A 20,030-nucleotide genomic window follows, 5' to 3' on the forward strand; every position below is an offset into this window, starting at 1 on the left:
TATTATCTGAAACTATTTGAATCACCACTATGACACTCCCATTATCATTTGCACATAGAATAATTTACCCATTGACTTCAATGGGAGTTTTTCCTGAGTAGATCCTTCACAGGATTAGTCCTTGACTGGAGGCCTCATGCATTTCTGTGACACTGCTGCCCTACTCTTAGAGATGGTCATTCAAAAAGGTTGTTTTATACAAAAGCAGAGACCATTTGGGGAGCGGGATTCAGAATTGAAATGGACCCTTTTCCCAACATTTTATTTTTCTACTTGTTAACTAAAAATATTTTATTTTTCAAGCATTCCCGACTTTGCTTTCCTTTGCTATCCTCACCCTACACACCATCACAAGTAGACTTCAGTCTGTTGATCTGCTTCTGCCAGGTGAGCAAATACTTCATCTGCTAGCTGTCTTCTCTTGTGATCAGAATTTTACATGTAAGATTATGAATCTTCCTAGGTTTATTTTTTAAGGCTATGGCGCAGAACTTGATAAGACTGTATTATTTCTTAAAGGGCTTACAAGTAACATGATGAAGAAAGAGACTGCAGATTTGTATGCATTTTATATTCCAGAAGAGTTGAACCAAAATTTCATCTGAATAATATTCAAAGTTAAATCACTCTGCCTTACTATATTTGCATTAGTCCTGACAGAACTTTATAAAAGATGGGATGCAATGCAGAGAGGGTAGAGGTATGAAAGAAATGAAAATGTATCTGTGTGTGTGCATGTACGTTTTCTGGACATGCTCTTACTGCAGACTTTCACTGAAATGTATCAGGCATGAATATCCATAGTTCAACACTTGAACACATGTAATACTGCAAGTCTGCTACTACCACCAATCTCTGTAGGAATTGTATGGTTCACAAGCACCAGCATGTTGATGGATCTGTCTGTGGAATCAGGACAAATCTTTCTTATGATTCATTTTTGCCACAGATAAGTCGTAAAACTAAGGCAGCAGATTGATGGGGGTTTAGGTTTTCTGCGCTTGTTTTAAACAGTAGATGTAGAACAGGTTCTTCTGTTTTATAGCCTGGAGCTAAACTGTCAACATAAAAGATGTTCGGACTTAATACCTGAGAGCCAAGCAGAAGAATTTCTTCCTACTTTTTTTAGAGCAGATTAACTGCCACACAATATAGCTCGTTACTGCCTAGTGTAAATTTATTGAAAAGGCAGTTTTTGCTAAAGTACATGAAATACTTTATCTAGTCATTATCTGCTTTACTGCAAGACGTTGAAATCAGCGGGAGAGGATTCTCCAGCAGCTCAGAGAAGAAAGATATTCACTCAAATCACTGTCTGTCTGTGGAGATTTCTGCATCTGACCAAAACTTATTGGGCTTGAAACATTATTCTTCCATTTTGCGTGAAAGTGAGAGAGAGATCGAGAAACAGATTGACATATATATACCAACTCACTGTCACACGATGTCACATGATGGTGGTTAGAAATAATTTTGATTTATTAAATCTGTAATTAAAGAAGAAAAGAGTGGAAGTGATGATCACATGCAGAGTAACATAACTAAAGAAATAACTGTTCAGGTTTTGCCATGTTTGGTGAATATTGTGGGTTTCTAGTAATTAATGAAAAGGGTGACCTCTATAGAAATCAGTATATCATTTTGTTATTATACCTATGTCATCTAACAAAAGCATATCACATCATTTTTTTCTGAGTTAGAAAATAGCCTGTGAAACAGTGGAATGAAAAAGAAAACAAAGTATCATAGAATATCATGGTTGGAAGGGACCTCAGGAAGTCATCTAGTCCAGCCCCCTGCTCAAAGCAGGACCAATCCCCAACTAAGTAAATGATTTTTAACAAATAACAGCATTTGTCATCATCAGCAGCTTATACCTAGTAGAAACTGCCTTCTTTTTTGTAGTTGTTTTCCATGTTCCTCATGTATAATTTTTTCTAGGAGTGCACATGCCCTGGACAATAGAAGCCAAATCCTGCTCTCTTTACCCTTGCAAAACTGCCATTGAGCCAGTTCTTGAGAGGTGCAGTGCAACTACAACTTTGAGGGGGGTCTAAGAGAATTGTAGTTGCTCAGTATCTCTGAAAATTCAGCCCATTCATTTTCTCAAGGTAGATGTACTCCCATATTTACTTATATGACAGAATTTAACATGAAGTGTTTGCTTTAATTATTTATTACTGATAAAGCTAAATGGTGAAAAATACTTGCTGGGTATTTTTGATAAAGCTAAATGGGGGAAAGTTGTGCTGAAATGCATTGTTGTTTAGCTTTTATTGGAAATGAAACATCCTTTGTTAGCCTTTGCATTGCATAGGATTTTCTTTTATTTTTGCTTGATGTCAGTATTAAAAAATCCACCTGTGCTTAACCACAGCCCTTTATCAAAGCAGTAAGCTGATCTTGCAGGGATTTGTGATTGAACAGTGGGAAAGGCAGCAACTTACTCAAAAGGTGGATTGGGTGTTTTCTGTAACCACTAAATGTTTGGGCGGAGTTGGTTTTAGTTTTTTTAAATTTTGCCCTTAAGTAAGGCAGGTATATGTCAGACATCCTATTTACTGCCTCTGTGTTTTAGTCTGTGTATAATGTGTGTGCATGTGTAAATGTTTTTTTTTGTTAGGGTTTTTGCCTTTATATTTTCAGAATGACCTCTGAATACATAACTTTTTTAGTGAATGGTGTTTTTCTGTGTATGTAAAAAAAAGGCATAATTAAGGTTGTTAAGTATAAAGTTTGCCTTACCTTGACATTTGTCCGACATTGAAATTCTTACCTAAAGGGCTCCATTCATGAGGGTGCTTTCCTTTTTAAACAAATCCTTTTTGCCACTTAAAATTATACTTTAAAAATAGCACCTAAATTACTGGAGAGCCAAGGTTTATGAACCAGTGGGTCTAGAGCAGGGGTCTGCAACCTCTGGCACGCGTGCCAAAGATGGCACGCAAGCCGATGTTTAATGGCATGCTGCTGCCTGCTGAGTCCCAGCCACCGGCCCCACTCAGCCCCCTGCTGAACCCAGGCCGGGACTCCAGCAGGCAGCAGCGAGCCATTAAAAATCCTGCCCGCCCCGACCTGCTCTTCTCCGCCCCCGCGCCGGCTGTTGCTGCAGGGCAGGCGAGCTCCCCCTCCTCTTCCCCCAGAGTGCTGCGTTCCTGCCCCTCCTCTCCCTCCCTGCCGCCCATCAGCTGATGACCCTTGCGAGGGAGGGGGAGAAGCGGAGCTGCAGTGCGCTTGCTGCTCCAGGGAGGAGGCAGAGACGAGGTGGGGACAGGGGGTGGAATCAGGGCATATGACCTCCAGCCCCCTGCTGTGAACCGCTCTGGGCAGGGGGCTGGGAGCACCCCCACAACCCCAGCCCACACCCCCAGCCCTCTGCCCTGACCCCTGCACCCCCCTTACACACCCCCAGCCCTCTGCCCTGATCCCTGCACCCCCCACACACCCAGCCCTCTGCCCTGACCCCTGCACCTCCCACACACCCTAGCCTCCTGCCCTGATCCCTGCACCCCCCATGATCCCAGCCCTGACTCTAGTACCCCCCACACATACCCAGCCCCCTCACACCCTATGTCCTGATTCTTGCACCCCCCACATTCGCACCCCCACCCTGAGCACCAAACGGGAGCTCCTGCACGCCCCCCCCACTCCCCACATTCCCACCTGCACCCCTCGCACCAAATAGGAGCTGCCCAGGTAAGCACTCCACACCCAAACCCCAACCCTGAGTCCCCTCCCTCATTCTCTCTCCTGGCCAGACCGTACACCCCAACCCCCAGCCTGCTTCTTCACCCCCAGCCCTGTGCTCAGTGCACTCCCACCCTCAGCTCAATGCAGAGAGAGAGAGGAAGAGAATGAGCTAGAACCAGGGAGAAGGTAGGTACCCACTCTATGTGGGCAGGGGCAGGATCCCAGACTGGCAGCGGGCTGAGCGGGGCCGGCAGCCGGGACCCTGGCTGGCAGGAACCGGCGGACTGAACCCCAGACCGGCAGCAGGCTGAGCCGCTCAGCCCACTGCCCGTCTGGGGTCCCTGCCGCCAGCCCTGCTCAGACCACAGCCGGTCTGGGGTTCTTGCTTCCAGCCCCTTGCCAGCCGGGTCCCGGCCCCAGGCCCTGCTCAGCCTGCTGCCGGCGTAGGCGAACAGAACCCCAGGCTGGCAGCAGGCTGAACGGGCCGGTGGCATAAGATCAGCATTTTAATTTAATTTTAAATGAAGCTTCTTAAACATTTTGAAAACCTTGTTTATTTTACATATGACAATAGTTTAGTTATATAATATATAGACTTATAGAGAGACCTTCTAAAAAAACGTTAAAATATATTACTGGCACGCGAAACCTTAAATTAAAGTGAATAAATGAAGACTCGGTACACCACTTCTGAAAGGTTGCCGACCCCTTGTCTAGAGATTGTGGGTCTTGCATTCTAGAGAATGATGAGTCAGAATTTGCAGTCCAGATTCAGACAAAGCTCCCATTATTGTCAATGGTACTGTTGCCCAAATCAAGATTGTAGGATTGGGCCTTATGTGTATACTCTGGTTTGTTTGCATAAGACCCATAGTATGTTGGGTATCTGTTTTTTAATAGAGTTATGTTTTGAGTAGATGTAAGTACCTCAGACTCTTATGGCCAGCACTGTCTTAGATTCTCTGTCAGCTCTTGCTGCTTTCTTGCCCTGTACCAGTATGGATAGGAGATTGTTTGCTGTTCTCCATGTCTGGACAATGCCATTAGGGGCCCCATAGGCCAGTCTCTAGCATCAGTGATACTCTCTACCTTCATGGAGGGGATAGGATTATAAGCAAGTTTCTTTAAATTAGCTCTTCTTTCCTGTCTACTTGGTGGATGCAAGGTGTTTCATTAACCATGTGCAAATTTCTTGCTGAGTGATTCAGCCCAACTGGGCATGACAAGTTATAGCATGTCATCCAAGAAATTTAAAAACCATGTTCCTGAAAACATGAGTGTGAGAAATAGCAGATATCACAAATAAAAACTCTTTTATATAAGATTTCATTATGAAAATAGGCTGAGTTCTATTTGCCACAGAAACAAAAACAATCCATTTGGATGTTTGGCTCTGCAGTTTTGCTTATATTTGATAGCAGAATTGTCTGCAAAGGATATTTTCCCACCTTGCCATGAGAAGAGCTAGGAAGTCACTATTTAGGATCTAAGTCCAAAATCTTCAAATGTTTGCATCTAAAGGTTCAAATCTATATCTATATTTAGGCACCTCAATCCTCATTAGGTGCTTGAATACACACTTAGTTGACCAACCTCAGAAACCCATATTTGAACATTTTAGCCAATTTTGATTAGTTAGTTAGTTTATGGTAACGCTCATGATGTGCTGGGCACTTTCCCAGGCATTCCAGAATGGAAAGTTCTTGCCCAAGCAGCTCACAGTCTCAGGACAGATAGATAGGTTGATAGAGGTTAGGGAAAGAAGAAGAATAAAGAGGGAGATATATTATGGCAAGTCCTATCTATCTATCTGTCCTGAGACTGTGAGCTGCTTGGGCAAGAACTTTCCATTCCTGAATGCCTGGGAAAATAAATACAAGGATGGACGGATAGATAGATAGATAGATATCCCTGTATATTATATATGTATAATAACCCTTTATTTACTTGTATTTATATATGCAAGAGGGATATATATTGATATATATAGTCAACTAAGAATTGTAGACAGTATATTAGATGTAGGTCTTCAAAAGAGAATTAAATGTGGGAAGAGTAGTGATCTTTCAGATGAGTTCAAGGAGGTCATGGGAGGGGGGCAAGGAAGAAGGCAGAGGCATTTGTGCAAGAAGCTGACAAAGGCGTGGTCAAGATTTGAAGGGAGGAGTGATGTGATCAAATCAAATTGCAAGCAAGACCACTAGTACCTGCTGAATATAAGGGCCTGAATGCAAAATTTAGTTTGTGAGCACTGAAAGAGTATATGTATAATAAATGGGGCGGGGGAACTTTATTTTTTCTATCCCAAACTCTTGACCCTTTCTGTGATTTTGGTGGGTGACTCCCAGGTAGATTTGCACTTGAGAGGAGCATGCTAGAGAGAAAGGGCTGCATACTCATTACCCTCTTCTGCTCATTACCTTCTCTGCTCCTACCTGTACGCCACAGAGCCATGGCTCCCACATTCCACTAAGAGGCCTCCCTTAAAGCAGAAGAAAAACACAGCAAATTCTATCAGAGGTTTGGAAACTCTTAAAGCAGATTTTGCTCCATGTAACAGAGAGTAACAGCTGGTCCTCAAAGTATTTATTTGCTACTAAATTATCACCACTTTTATTTATGATCTGTGTTCCTCACAATAGATGTTCTCCACTTTCATTGTGCCACGTCATAGCTCCTTGTTAATTTATCCTCTGTCTATGATTCTTCAGCTGCTGTCATAGGGATCTCTAAAGCTGCTTGTTAAGAGAAAGCATTTTAACAGATGCCCTTGCACATTGGGATGAATGTGTTATGGATACAGAATTATATTCACACTTCTTACAATCACCTTTTTCACCTGCTCAAGCAGTGAACACTTCTGGCTTGTTGTCAGTTCACTTGATTGCAGCGTGGGAGGTGTACAGGGTCAAAGCAAGCCTTGTATCTTATGTTCTGTCATGCAAGTCTTGTGAGCTTTATTCCCATACTCCCAATTTTGATATGGCTGCTTTGTGCTTTTAGAATTACAGTATAGTAACAGCATAATTAAATCTTTTTCATCCATTTGTAGGATGACAGTTTTGTCCCCATAATATATATCCCTAATATCCTTATGAATTTAACATATACATATGTGAAGCTGATCTCAATATGATAAATTGCAGAGAGATGTGATAAATTGACTTTATCTTTTACCTTTACCTGACTAACCTGCCCCCTGAAACTAGTCCCTTTCCCGGGGACTTATTCAAACTATCCATCCCTGCAAGCCTTTCTAACAGCCATCATTATTTTAAGTCTACCTGTCAAACAGAAATTTCCTCCTTCCCAAAATTCCACCTTTGCCCAAACTGTGATAGGCAAAATTCAGCTCTGCACCAGTAACAGCTTTTCTGTGTATAAAAACGTCATTAGCATAGGCCCCAATTCAGTAAGGTACTTAAGCACATGCTTACTTTTAAGCATATAAGTATTCTCAATGAAGTCAAGATAGAAATTTGCTTCCTTTTTTAAAGACTGTAAATGAGGAAAGACAAAAGTAAGCTTCATGTGTAGCTGTACAACAAAGTCAAAGGGACTGGCTCAGAGAGCTCCCAGCATGGCTTGTGAGCATGAAAGCATACACAATAAACGGCCAAGATGTTTATTGTCTTTCTTTGCTCTGTCCTAAACACTTGATTCTTTCCGTGATTTTGGTGGATGGGCCTAAGTATTGGGCAGACCAAAAAAATTCTAAATGCTAGGTTGGCAAGTCAGGCATTTCAGCGCCTAGCCCATTACTGTGTTTGAAGATCTTCATGTGGCATTTTAGAAGGATTTTAACTCTCTATTTAAATCTATCCTCAAAGATCTCAGGTTCCCCTCTGTAGGCCTTTGTGATTCAATTTATCTCTGAAAAATTGTCACTTAATAGTTGTTTTTTTTAATTTTAATTTGTGGGTGTTATGGAGGGAGGAATAGAGAAAGTGAATAAGTTAACTTTAATGTTTTGACTTACGTAACCCAGAAAGTTACTTTTAATATGATAATTTTTTAGGTAGAGTAGCTCTACAGGTGATATCTACCAAATGGAACTTTTTACAAGGCATATCTGAAACTATAAATCTGATTAAAAGAAACATCTTTGCTCAAATTGCTTTCCACCCTTAAAAGAACGCTTCTTTAGATCCTTACGGTGATCTCCTTCTCTTGGACTCCTATCCATCTAGCTTAGTTTAACTTAACTGGCAACCTTAGCTCCCTCCATGGAATTGGTTCCATGAATATGATGAATAGTCTCAAGAGCAGAGAAGCAAGCTGAATTTAACCCTTTCCTTTTAACACAGTCTTTTGGGACTCCCAAATCCTACTGGCAGGCACTGATTGCTGAATAATAAGCAGTAGGGGATTAGCTGCATCTGTATTGACTGTGTCTTTGGAGAATGCTACCAGTAACACCAATTCTGTTTGTCTACCACTAGGAAATGAACAAAGGAAATGTGTTAGAAGCAAAATATGAACAACAGGATTTAGCATGGTAAACAGGTGCATATCCCTGTAGAAATCAGATAGCAAAGCAGAGAGAGAAATCCTAATAGGAAAATGTTGCTTACAGCTTCTAACTGGTTGGGTTTAATAGGCGTATTTTCCTTGACCTCCTGTACACGATTACAGCTTTGCTAGAAGGAAGACTTGAATTTTAGATGTGTTCATCCATGTCATCAAAGATGCATGTTATCATCAGAGCTAGAGTTGGCTAGCAGTGACACTGAAAGCATTTAGAAAACTCTGTGCTTTCCCCTTCAAAATCAGAAAATACAAAGCAACAGAAATGCACATACTGTAGTTAATAATCCTCTGTGTCTGAAATACTTTATTCTCCACTTTTGTCCTCATTAGATTTGTAGTTTGGGATTGAAGAGTCCACTATACTCAAAGATGACATTTGCTGATTGTTTTATAAAAGATATGCTACCCATAAGAAAAATAAAATAAAAAATGATTTTGTAAAACTTTCACTTATTAAATGCTACAGCTCAGATTTTCTTGGAAAAAAAGAGACTGAATATGAACAGTCTATACGAAATGAGTTTTGATTGCCTATTTCTATTAAATATTAGAGAAGACATTTTATGTTTCATATATAATTTCCTCTCTCTTCTCTGTTTTCCATTTTGAAGTTCAGAATACCTAATGTCACTTTTTCTACTGGAGAACAGTTAATTGGTTAAAGAGTTACCTTTTCTTTATTCATGTCTATTGGCCATTTTCATATTTCTTTTCTTATGTCTTTTTACTTCAGTGCTTATCTTTTTTTAATTTTCGTTCCAATTTCTCATTCTACAGGCTGCCAATACATAGCCCCGAAGATACTGTAGATGTTAGTTTCAGTACTCTGTCCAGAGGGTCAGTAAGCCTCTGAAACACTCCCTGAAGGTGTGCAGATGCATTGAACTGTGGCTGCAAATGTTGGAGGCAGATCGGAACATCCAGCTGCCACTGAATTCACTTGAACATGATGTAGACCAGTAGGTTCTAGTGTCTGAAAGTATCCATAGTAATATATCATAGGAGCATTTTGTAATGCAGGTGCACTCTACAGGATTGCTGTCACTGTTTACACTTGATTGTGTTTTAAGAAATTAGCTGCTAAATATGTGATGTCAACTTGTCAGAAGGGCAGAGGCTTATAGATTACAGTGAGGTTTATTGAAACCTTTCTTTATCCCCAACTCTGGCTCCCTAAGAAGTACTCTTATTGAATCAAATAGTTAAACTGCTAATTTATTTACATAAATGATATTTGAGTTAGTGTTCAGAAGCCAAAGACCTAATGGAAAGAAAGAGGTCAGGCCTCTTGAGGCTTTGAAATAGGAATTTCTGGCTCAGAGTGCATTGCTAGCAAACCCAACAGGGGAACAGTGATATATCACAATGAATATTACAGGTACATTGTTCTAGTAAAGTAAACTTTCTTCTCTGTTTTTCTGTTAGAAAAGAGAAAAGCTGCATATAACAGATCTTCCTCCTGCCCAGCTATTACTGGTGGTGAGCCCGGCTTACTTAAAGTCAAAGTTCAAGATCCAAAGCTAGTGGTTATACAATACCAAGAGAGGCAGACGGTCATGGAAAAACCTGTAAATAAACATGTGTTAAGACTTACTCTTTAGAAAACAAAAGTTAAATTGTATACTTCTGATAGTGTCTACCACAGTTCTGTAGGTAGATAGACAAGGAGGAGGAATGCACCTTTATTTTTGTATGGAAATAACTATGTGGAAGAATAGCTTAAATCTTGTTTTGACTAGTATGCTAAGTAAATATGACATAGAAGTCATATTGTGAATAGGTATATGTACCAGCAAGGTGTCATTTTACAGAGTGACTTTTTTTCCACCAGAAGGAACGTTTAAGAGCCTGTAGACTTGTGGAGGAAAATGGATAATCATAAGCATTACAAAAATAAAGACCTTGAGCAGTTATAGTGTTTGTTGTTATAATTCATGAGGGATGTCAAATTTCTAGCATGTTACAGATTTTTGTGCTCCTTTGCAAGAAGAATTCATTTTTATTAAAGTTATACACACATTTTTCATCTGGAATTAAGATCATTGCTAATGTCGCCATTTCCTCTGATGCAAACATTAGCACGGAGATTCAGATAATTTCAGATTAGGCATTCCTCTTTTTTGTGTGTTTGCTTTAGTTTTGTGCAATTGCATCAGTATTTTAATGGACCACTATTCTGCATGAACTACCAGACCAGAGGTCTGGACATGCCATAGGCTTGGAATTTTTCAAAATGCTGAAAAATCTGAGATCAGGTACTTTGCCTAGGTATTGCACTCTTCTGCCAGTAGCAAGCTGAATATTACACTAAGCTGTAGAGTACCGCTGCAGCTCACCCAAAACCATTAATGGGCGTAGCTTCAAAAATGACTCCTCTCCTGCCTTGCCAGTCAATTAGGTTCTAGGAAGGCTGATATGGGTGAAGAAGGGAGGAATGGCAATCGAAAAAGAAAAATGAGAACAAATGGGAAATGAAATTCCAGTTCAAGCATTTCCTGATGGAAACAGCACTGAATTTGATTAAGCAGCTATGAGAAGTACCAAATATCATACTACAAAAAGACCACTGTTTCTATTTAGAAGGTAGAAATAAACTATTTTGTTGACAGCCATGATGCAGAGCAAATTCTGTCTGCAAACCCTGCCAGTAATGTAACAGTAATTCTCCAACATAACATTTGTCCTTTTACTTATTTATTTTGTATTAAATGTCCAGAGCAGAGATTTTCACATAATCATACTAGGGACAATTAAGTCTATTTTTACATAGAGATGGATGCCATGTGTATATGTGTAGCAGTTACGCTGGAAGCATATGCATGATACCAGCTTTACAAATACTTGGGCTCCCTAGGCACTAGATAATTTTGAGCTAAGGGAGGGAATGTTTTTCATGTTATAACGTTTTTTTCCTTGGTGGTAGCAAATTAACTGCTTTGTATGCATCTTTAGCTGGAACTGCACAGAGTCACTTGAGAACTTGACAAATAAGTTTAAAGCTCTGCCATTGTATCATTTTAGCTAAATTACATGCCTGAAACCTATGAAGCATGGTGTGTGATGTACCTGTACAGTAGCAGGTAGCACAAAGAAAAAAAAATTAGAGTTCTCTTTCTCTTAAGAACAATTTTTTACTTCCTTAACTCCTTATGCGGTTTTTCCTACTGAAGGACAACAAGTATAGTTACATGTGGTGCTACTTATCCATTTTGGCCCCTTAATAGTCAAAGCAACATTTTTCATTACAAGAAAAATAAAGCAAATCAATGTCTTATTCAGAAGTCCATTGGTCACTTTTAGAACCATCAGACAACCTTTGGGGATCAGTTGTTTCGGATCCCTGTTATATTTTATTCTAAGATCCAAACGATTCAGACAGCTGAGCCAAAAAACCCCACAGAAGTCCCTCACCTTTTCTTTCCATGCACACAGAAAGACTAAGAGCAGAGGTCTAATATAAAACAAAAGCAAATTAAGGTTTAGTAGAAATCATATATGAAGTTCTGTATTAATTAAAGCAAAAGGCTTCAGGAAACCAAAATGGCTCTCTGAATAGCCCAAGATAGTTCATAATGTTAACGTCTACAACTAGATTGGTCATCTTTCTAAATGTCTGCACCCATGTCTGCCTAAATGAAAGGCTCTATCATTTATGGAGTGGAGATTTTGTCCCAAGGAATTCATGGACAGACATATTGTGTGATTTATCTTTAAGAGAAATGATGAGGCTTCCTCAGTAGTCTTAAGGGCAGAAGTAGCATCTACCTGCTTTGCCTGAGCTGTTTTTTTAGACTGTGGAATGTCTTACTGTAGCTCCTCCTTAATAAAGCATGAGGATAAAGTAGTAGACAACATCTCTCAGAACGATTGCACTTCCATTTTGGTTGTGCCTGTGGATGCCCTTTGGCTTCTTGACCAGTTCTGTAGTATGTAATGCAGTTTCTCAAAGGAATATGATTCAGATTGTAGGAAGCTAATGGCCAGGCAAAGTAGCTTCTAACCAAATCCAGGGAGGTTATTTGGGAAACCTGTGGACGAGTAATGGCAAAATCTTTGGGGAAAAAACCCATAGAGACTACAAGTCTTGCTGTAAAACAGAATGCCATTTTGTTATGGCATAGTACTCAAGCAGATCTCTGTAACAGATGAAGATACAAGTTCAAAGGTGATGGGTACCAAGGTGACTCAGCTGCTTATTTCAACACATGCAAATCAGAGGAACCGAGAAAGTTCCTCCAACAGAGAATTTTTAAGGTCTATATTCTATTTTAATTATGATCCTCAAAGTATTAAAAAATAACAGCACAATCTGGAACTTGAGGCTCTTGATCAGGCATCTGGAGAAATTAAAGTTCAACATGAAGACTCTGAAAGTCATCTTCAAACAGAATCTCTTAGTGATTTTTTAAAATTATTATTGACTGTGAACCTGGAAAAAATCTAACTGCATCTCTCTGTGTTCCCAGTAGTCTATGCCAAAGTTCTCATAGTCATAGAGGCAGCTTTCAGACAAAGGGGCATCTTTATTTATTCTCTCTTGAATTATCTTGTAATGGAGCATCACTCAGGCAGAAAGCCAAGGATGATATTTTTGTGACACTCAAAATCATAGAAGAATGTGGTTTCCTCATAAATTGGGATAAGTGAGAACTCCATCCAGGAAATCTCTGACTTGAAGGTACTAATAATACACTAAAACATAAAGTCAGCAATTGGCAAAATCATAGTCCATGGTGCCATTACTCAAACAGTAATGTCCCCTGCTGGTTATCCGACCTAGGGCAAATCCCACATGAGGCATTTCCTACACCTTCCTACAAAAACATCTCTAAATCCATATCCAAAGTTAGGTTTCCTCGGAGATCTCAGCCTACTATGTAGCGAGGGAGAGGTTTGTGATGATCTGATAGCTGAATCTTGGCAAGCAGAAGTAGCAATGATGGCCTTCAGGAGGAATGGAAAAACATTCAGCCTCCCATGAGGATTAAGGTGTATGACGACAGCATAATATTAACCTTTTGAAACAGAAAGTGATATTCAGTTGGTTTCCCCTATCAGTAGAGAACAGACATGATCTTTCCCTGGCAGGCAAAGAGTTTTTAAATGTAACATTAGTGCTTGATGGCAAAAATGTGAGAGAAATGGTAATTTTTTTCACATTTGGTAACATGGTGGTCCAAAAGTGGCTAAAATTAGGATATATGTCCTGGATTCAGATTGTATTTGTGTCTATGTAAGGGTGCATGGCCAACCCTCTTTATCAATCTCTGAGGGAGGCCATGCCTCCTCACAGTCACATCCTTGTTACAGCACTCACTCAGAGGGGAATTAGCTGTCTTTAAAGCTGAGGCCACCTGACCTGGGCCAAGCAGCACCAAGTGTAGGTGCCCAGGCCCTTAGGCAGTGTGGGGCACCACCAAGTGAGGGGCTCTGGACAGCAGTCAGGGCAAGTGCAATGAAGTTTATAAGTGCAGGCCCTCTGGCAGGATGGGTCAACAAACAAGTAGGAGGCTCTGACCTATAGTCAGGACAGAGCAGCAACAGTCAAGCATCCTGACTTTGGCAGACTGCAGACAAATGCAGTCCACGTGGTCTACAATGTGGAGGCTGCTGCCCCAGTGGCAGGGGATGAGGGGACCGGGTCTCAGCCCAGGGCCCTAACAGTGGTGAAATGGTCCACAACTAGGTCAGCGGGTCTCTTCCCGCAACACGCGGACCTAGTATCAGGTCAAAGCCCAACCAGACTGTCATTTAGTTCTGATGGACTACTTCCTACTTTCCCCTTGATGGGTACCTCATTCCATGGGTGTCCTCCATCTCCCTGCAGTAGGTGGTCAGCAGTATCCCCAGCAGCTCCTCGGCATCTTGGTCGACCGGCAGCTCTGGAAAGTCCTTGGTATGGAGTCCTCTTCGGGCTCCAGTAGGAAGCAGAATGCAGATATCTATCTCCCTCAGTGGCTCCAGCCCAACTAAGCTGCAGGACCTGCCTTTTATACTTCCGCTTCTTGTCCTACCCCTTAGCTTCCGGCAGGGCAGGCATGACCCTCCTGGCTCTGCAACCCAAGGGGTGGGTTGTAGTCCCTCCTTGTCAATCTCTGAGGGATGCCACGCCTCCTCATCATAGTCTACCATGTATAAAGGATTGAGTATCTACTGACAAACTTTAAGGTATTGATCCTGCAATAGGCAAACCCATTCTCACAGAACCCTACTGACTTCAGTCTATCACAACCAAAGAGAAGTGATGATGTACTCTGAATGACAGCAGGGCTGTTAAAATGGGTATATAAACAAGAGAGAATCCTTCAGAAAGCCACCATGTCACCAGTGCCACATAGCAGTCAGACATGGCCTTTAAAAATATCTGCCATCCCCAAACTTTTAAGATGGTGTATCTCAGCTTAAAAAGCAAAAGTCTCCTCTTCTAGCTATAGATGTAAAGACTGTATGTTAAGCTAATTGATAGTTTATGAACAATAGTTCATGTGGTAATATAAAGCTAACCACTGGTGCTTGGTTATGTGTTTGTAAGGGATAGCAACGTTTATTTATTTAAAAAAAAATTGGTATGTTCAGAAAGGATCAAGAGTCTGATCATGTTTTCATTACCTTTGTCTATCCTCCCTCATTCTTTGCTTTTATTTCTCATAGTCACTTGTTGCCTCTTCTCTCTAACTAAATTGTAAATTCTTTGGAGCAGGGACTGGCTATTACTATTTGTTTGTATGGTGTCCAGCACAATGGGGCCTTGATCTTGACTGGGCTTCTAAAGATAGATATGAACATAACACAAAAGAGAATTTGAATTTTATCAATTATTGGTAAATAATTATACAAATTCAGTAAAATTTCTGAACTGGAGCATTCCCATCTCATTGAAATAATGTTGATAAAATCGCATTGTATGATCTACGGACCTGCCTTTGACAAAGAATAGAAAAATGTGTTAGTCTGAAAATGTCCTTTCTAACAGATCCACAGATCCGTCCTATTAATTACTGCAGTCATATTTCTCTTCTTTTCCAGGAAACAGCTCTTGGGCTCTACAACAAGGAGTCACTATAGTCACAGTTTAAACGCTAATAGTTTATCAGTTTAGGCCAACTGTTTGGGCAATGCAAACCACCAGCTAGTCTCTTGCTGGAGATTTCCTCAGCAAGCATAGAGCTGGAATAGCTGGCTCTTACATTTTCCTTCCTGCAGCCCTGGCTCAAGGGAGTATTTTGGTGGTGGGATCGGGGAGAGCCAGAGTATGCTGTGCTGTCTATCCACAGCTGGCATTTGGTCCATTGGTGAGCAAATTAAAGCAGACTCCAGCCCCTCTCAGGGTTGGTTCAGAGGCAGAGAACTAGGGAGCCAAAACTGGTTGCTCGTTTTCTATTTCTTTTTTCCCTTTTCTTGAGCTGTCCTGTGTGAAGAAGGGGATATGTCCTTTTCTAAACACTTCCCTAGGCTCAGACAGAACCACTTGACCTCCTATCCTGCTCACTTGGGGCTCCCAAACCCTGGTAGGGAAGCAGGTACCATGGAGCATCCAGAAAGACTCTCTCTTCCCTTCCCTCTGATGCAGCAGGTGGTGAGCTATCAGAGCTGTTCCTGGAGCTAAATGAGAAACTGATCCCCTTGCCCCCCACTGCAGAGTGGGAGGCCTGATTTAAGCTCTTCAACTGACAAATTACAGGATATGTCTCCGGGAACACACTATCAATTCAGTCAAGTATAAATATTCTTATTAACGCCGTCACCCTCAAGGGAACACAGTTTAGGTTCTCAAGGGCCACTAGTGGTGCCAGGACCACATGTTTTACCCCCCTCTGGTTTAGACAGTATTTTTTCTGCTGAGGAAGTGTTCACATTTGTGGGCTTTGGGGAAGTGGAGCCTATCTCTGTCTGTGACTCACAGATCTGGTTTGCCTCCAGAACAGCTAGGCAGAGGCCAAAGACCCATTGTTGGGATCTGTGGACCAGCCCGCTGTGAGGAAGGAAAATTTTCAGGTAACAAGTACATTTTCTTATATTTGCACTGCCTCTAAAAATATGTAAGACTGACACTAACTCTTTCACAGATTTCAAAGCATACTTTAATGTACTGTATGTAATCATCCTCTCAGCCCTGCAATATTTTTGAAATGTTTATGGACTAACACAGCAGTGATGAACTAGGACTAAATCTACTGGCCCACCACCTTTTAATTGCCTTTCTAACATTTTATGCAGTATCAATGTTAGAAATATCCTTACCTTGTTTCCAGGAAAACCAGAGGGAAACTCTGTATAAAGGTAACAATCCTCAGGTGTTGATAGTTGTAATATCAAAAGAAAAGCCCACAAGAGTTAAGAGGTTTAAAAAGATGGGAATCCATTTTGGTTCTACTGTCAGTCATCTTTCTAATCTAAGCAAATTGCTTTGCCTAACTGAAGGAAGCCTTTAAACAGACAAGCCAATATAAATATGCAGATTGCAAACAGCTCTGTTTAATAAATGCAAGCATGTGCAGAGAACTGTTTGTTTACCTCTGCTTATTTATGTCAAAAGCAATTGTAATTAAACAGGAATCCAACCTCAGAAGTAGTACTTTAGTTGATGGTTCTCATCAGAAGTGTCATATAATCCTAGTGTTAGGGCATGTCAGAGAAACCATTATTTTTGTCACTAATAGATGCCTACTGATAAATAGTTCTTTCAGGTTACAACATTTTTGAGTAAAGGTAATTGTCTCCCTCAAATCAAAAGTGAGACACAATTTCATATTAATTCTAGAAGGTTTTCTAATCCAATTACAGGAATTACTAGCTGTTGTTGTTAAGAGAGAGTTATTGATGTCTCTTTTGGGAAAATATATACAGTTAAGTGTTCAGCTATTTATACATATGTGTACATAAATATAGGCATTCAATATTTAATATGTATGTCAAAATGTTAAAATAGTGTATAAAAGTTAGTGCATTCCATTGGTCTAAAGTAAATGCTGATTTTTCACTTTGCATAATTTTGTATGCAACAAGAGTGTTCAGCTTCTAGGAAAGTCCATGTGAACTTTGTGCATGCACCCAAAGGCAAATCTTTCCCCCCTTAATAGGTAATAAAGCTCAGAAAACACATTGTTTACTGTGTAATGAAGTAGAAAAGAGAACATTTCACAAGCAAGAGGTGGACTGTAATAGCATTATCTAAAGCCACATGCTTTAAGAACAGGTAGATATAAACTTTGGGCCCAGTCCTGTAAACCCTTTCTCATTTGAATAGCCCTGCTCACAAGAGCAGTATCATTGACTTCAGCTGGACTGTGCATACCACTAAGGATTTGTAGGATTGGATCTTTTTTTTTACCTTTAGCATTTATAAAGGTGAACAAGGTAAAACAGGTAGATTAGAATGTGGCAGTATCCAGAAAGGATAGGAAACAGTGGTGAAATCTTGGCTCTATGAAAGTCAATGGCAAAACGTTCATTGATTTTGGTGGTGCCAAGTTTTCCCTCCAGGTGTCCAGGAGATCAGCTGTTATTTGAAAGAAGAGGAAAAAGAATAAAGCATATAAATATGTAAAACTGATGAGCATATGCTAGTATCCACCAAGACTGTAACAACATATGCATAACAAAATTATTGACATTTTAATTCACTGCCCACAAATGTTAGAAAGTAAGTGTTCTTTCTTTACTTATCCAATATGTAAATGTAATCTGTAGTGTTACAGATCTATTTTTCTGTTTTTTTATAGTCCTGTTACATGCCTATATGGTGATGGGTAGCTACACATGCTAAATGCCACGAGAATGAAATTTTATGCAAAGAATGCACATGAGCTATCATTTACCAAGTCAGCCAATATAAGGCATAATGGGCCAAATCACGTTTGCCTCACTCAGGTGTGAGTTTAGGGAATTGTGGTTTGGTTTTGTTTGATTTTATATAATTTCTTATATGTAAGTGAAGTCAGCTTACACACATAAACACAGAAACATGAACATATACTATTACATTATGTACAGTAATTTGACACAAACTGTAGTGACCTGGAAATTATAAACATATCATATAAGATGCTTCTTGGCAGTTGTTTTTTATGTTTGGTCTTTTATTTTTAAAGTAATTTAAAATAAACATCTAAGAGCCAATTAAAGTGAAGTAGTATTTGTGAAGTTAGGTTAGCTATACATTGTTAGAAGCAAAAAACTTTAATTCTATTAAATTCACCTTGTGATAATTAAGAAGACACTTAAGAGTTAATGAGTCAAATTATGATTTCCCATTTTTTTAGCCATATGAAAGAAGTCAGCAATATGAACCCACTAATTAGTTATCATGGTAATGCAGTGTATTTGTGCTGTAAAAAGAACTGTGGCACCATTTTTATTTTATTCTGTTTTATGAGGACTGTGAGGAAAGAGTAAGGAATTAGAGAAAGAACCACAGAAATGCATCTTTCATTTTAAGATTAGCTCAAATGACCATTTTTTGCATTGTTTTTTGTTGTAGATGTAGCATATTTTGATCAAATATATATCTTGCATTGTACAGTCTACATTTTGCCAGCATGACTTCATCCTGGGCTATCTTAGCTCTTTCTGCTACAGATTTCCAATCTAGGTTACTATCATTTGCCAGGTAGCTTGTTTCCTTTTCTTTCTATGGTTGATAATTTAGCAGGTCTATTTTAGGATTTGTTCTCCCTGAAGTGCATAAAGCACTTCTGATTGTTTACCCTTAAAGCTCCAGAGACTGAGGAAAGTCTCCAGGCTGCTGCTGTTTATTGTACACACTTGGACTGTTAAGGGTTTATTTTCAACAAGAGATAGACAAGTAGAGATAAAGACCAACAGTGCATATCACCCTTCCAGTGCATCTTGCTGTACAATGCTGCATATAACCTATTTTATATATATTTATTTTTACCTTTAAATTGATTCTGTTTTCTCATAAATACTAATTTGGCCCTTGGTGGTGATAGTTCACTTTGTGTTTATAGTTTCTGCTGCTGGTACAAAAGTGGCTGTTCGATTTTCTTCACTGTCTTCTAGCAGCAGCAGTCAAAATTACAGGCTAATGGTGAGGGTGAGCAGCTTATAATGTATGATAATCAATAGTCCAAATCTGCTTCCTATGATGCAACATAAAAGAGTGAAGTAAAAAGGTACAGATTTTCAGCAAGGCAAAAGCTCATGTACTGCTGGTGGTTTTCCCTTCAAGGTCAACTTGTATTTTTTTCCTCACAAAACTGTTCTCTCCTTTTTTTGCTTCATATTTAATTCAGTCAGTGCTAGGATGTCCAGGGAACAGAAATGGAAGGCTAGTCAATACTGCAAATATGAATGCAAGTATAAAAACAGCTTTAGCCAATTCAGGAAACTAGAGGGAAAAGATAAATATGATATATAAAGATAAGTATTCATTTTATTTAAAGGGATTGTCAAGTCTAATGGATCATAGATTTTTCTTTGTGTACTTATTGATGAGGGACAAATCACACATATGTATGTAAACACTTATATATATGCACATACATATATTTCATAAAGGTTGACAATTTCAAAGCTGACTAGGGAACTTAGCCACATAAGTCATATTGAAGTTAACGGGAGTTTTGTAAAGTCCACTAGTTGGCTTTGAAAATCTCAACCATAGGTTTTTTTCTATACGTTACAGATAGAGCCCTGTATGGATACAAAATTTGTAGGGCCTTAGCTATAAAATTTGGATCCGCATCCATCCATCACCAATCAGCAAAAATGGTTCACATCTGCAGATGCGAATATCTGCAGATATAAAGTGGATATCTGTGAATTTGCAGGGTTTTAGTTACAGACAG

General features: G+C 39.8%; 1 protein-coding gene across 10 annotated transcripts in view; it reads left to right on the top strand.

The window, feature by feature from the left end:
- PCDH17 (protocadherin 17) overlaps positions 1 to 20,030 on the top strand; it is a 111,433-nt gene that overhangs the window by 79,539 nt on the left and 11,864 nt on the right. For 3 of the 10 annotated variants that reach the window (XM_048851670.2, XM_048851662.2, XM_075128826.1), the window contains 2 exons: positions 304 to 387; positions 16,141 to 16,215. The exons of 2 other annotated variants lie outside the window; for them this stretch is intronic. In XM_048851670.2, the coding sequence (XP_048707627.1) occupies positions 304 to 387; positions 16,141 to 16,215 (159 nt within the window). The remainder of the gene's footprint in view (positions 1 to 303; positions 388 to 16,140; positions 16,216 to 20,030) is intronic. 5 more of the 10 variants (XR_007356908.2, XM_048851685.2, XM_048851714.2 and 2 more) reach the window with 4 other exon arrangements.

Source organism: Caretta caretta, chromosome 1 (assembly GCF_965140235.1).
Source record: "Caretta caretta isolate rCarCar2 chromosome 1, rCarCar1.hap1, whole genome shotgun sequence".
In the NCBI taxonomy this organism is placed as follows: domain Eukaryota; kingdom Metazoa; phylum Chordata; order Testudines; family Cheloniidae; genus Caretta; species Caretta caretta.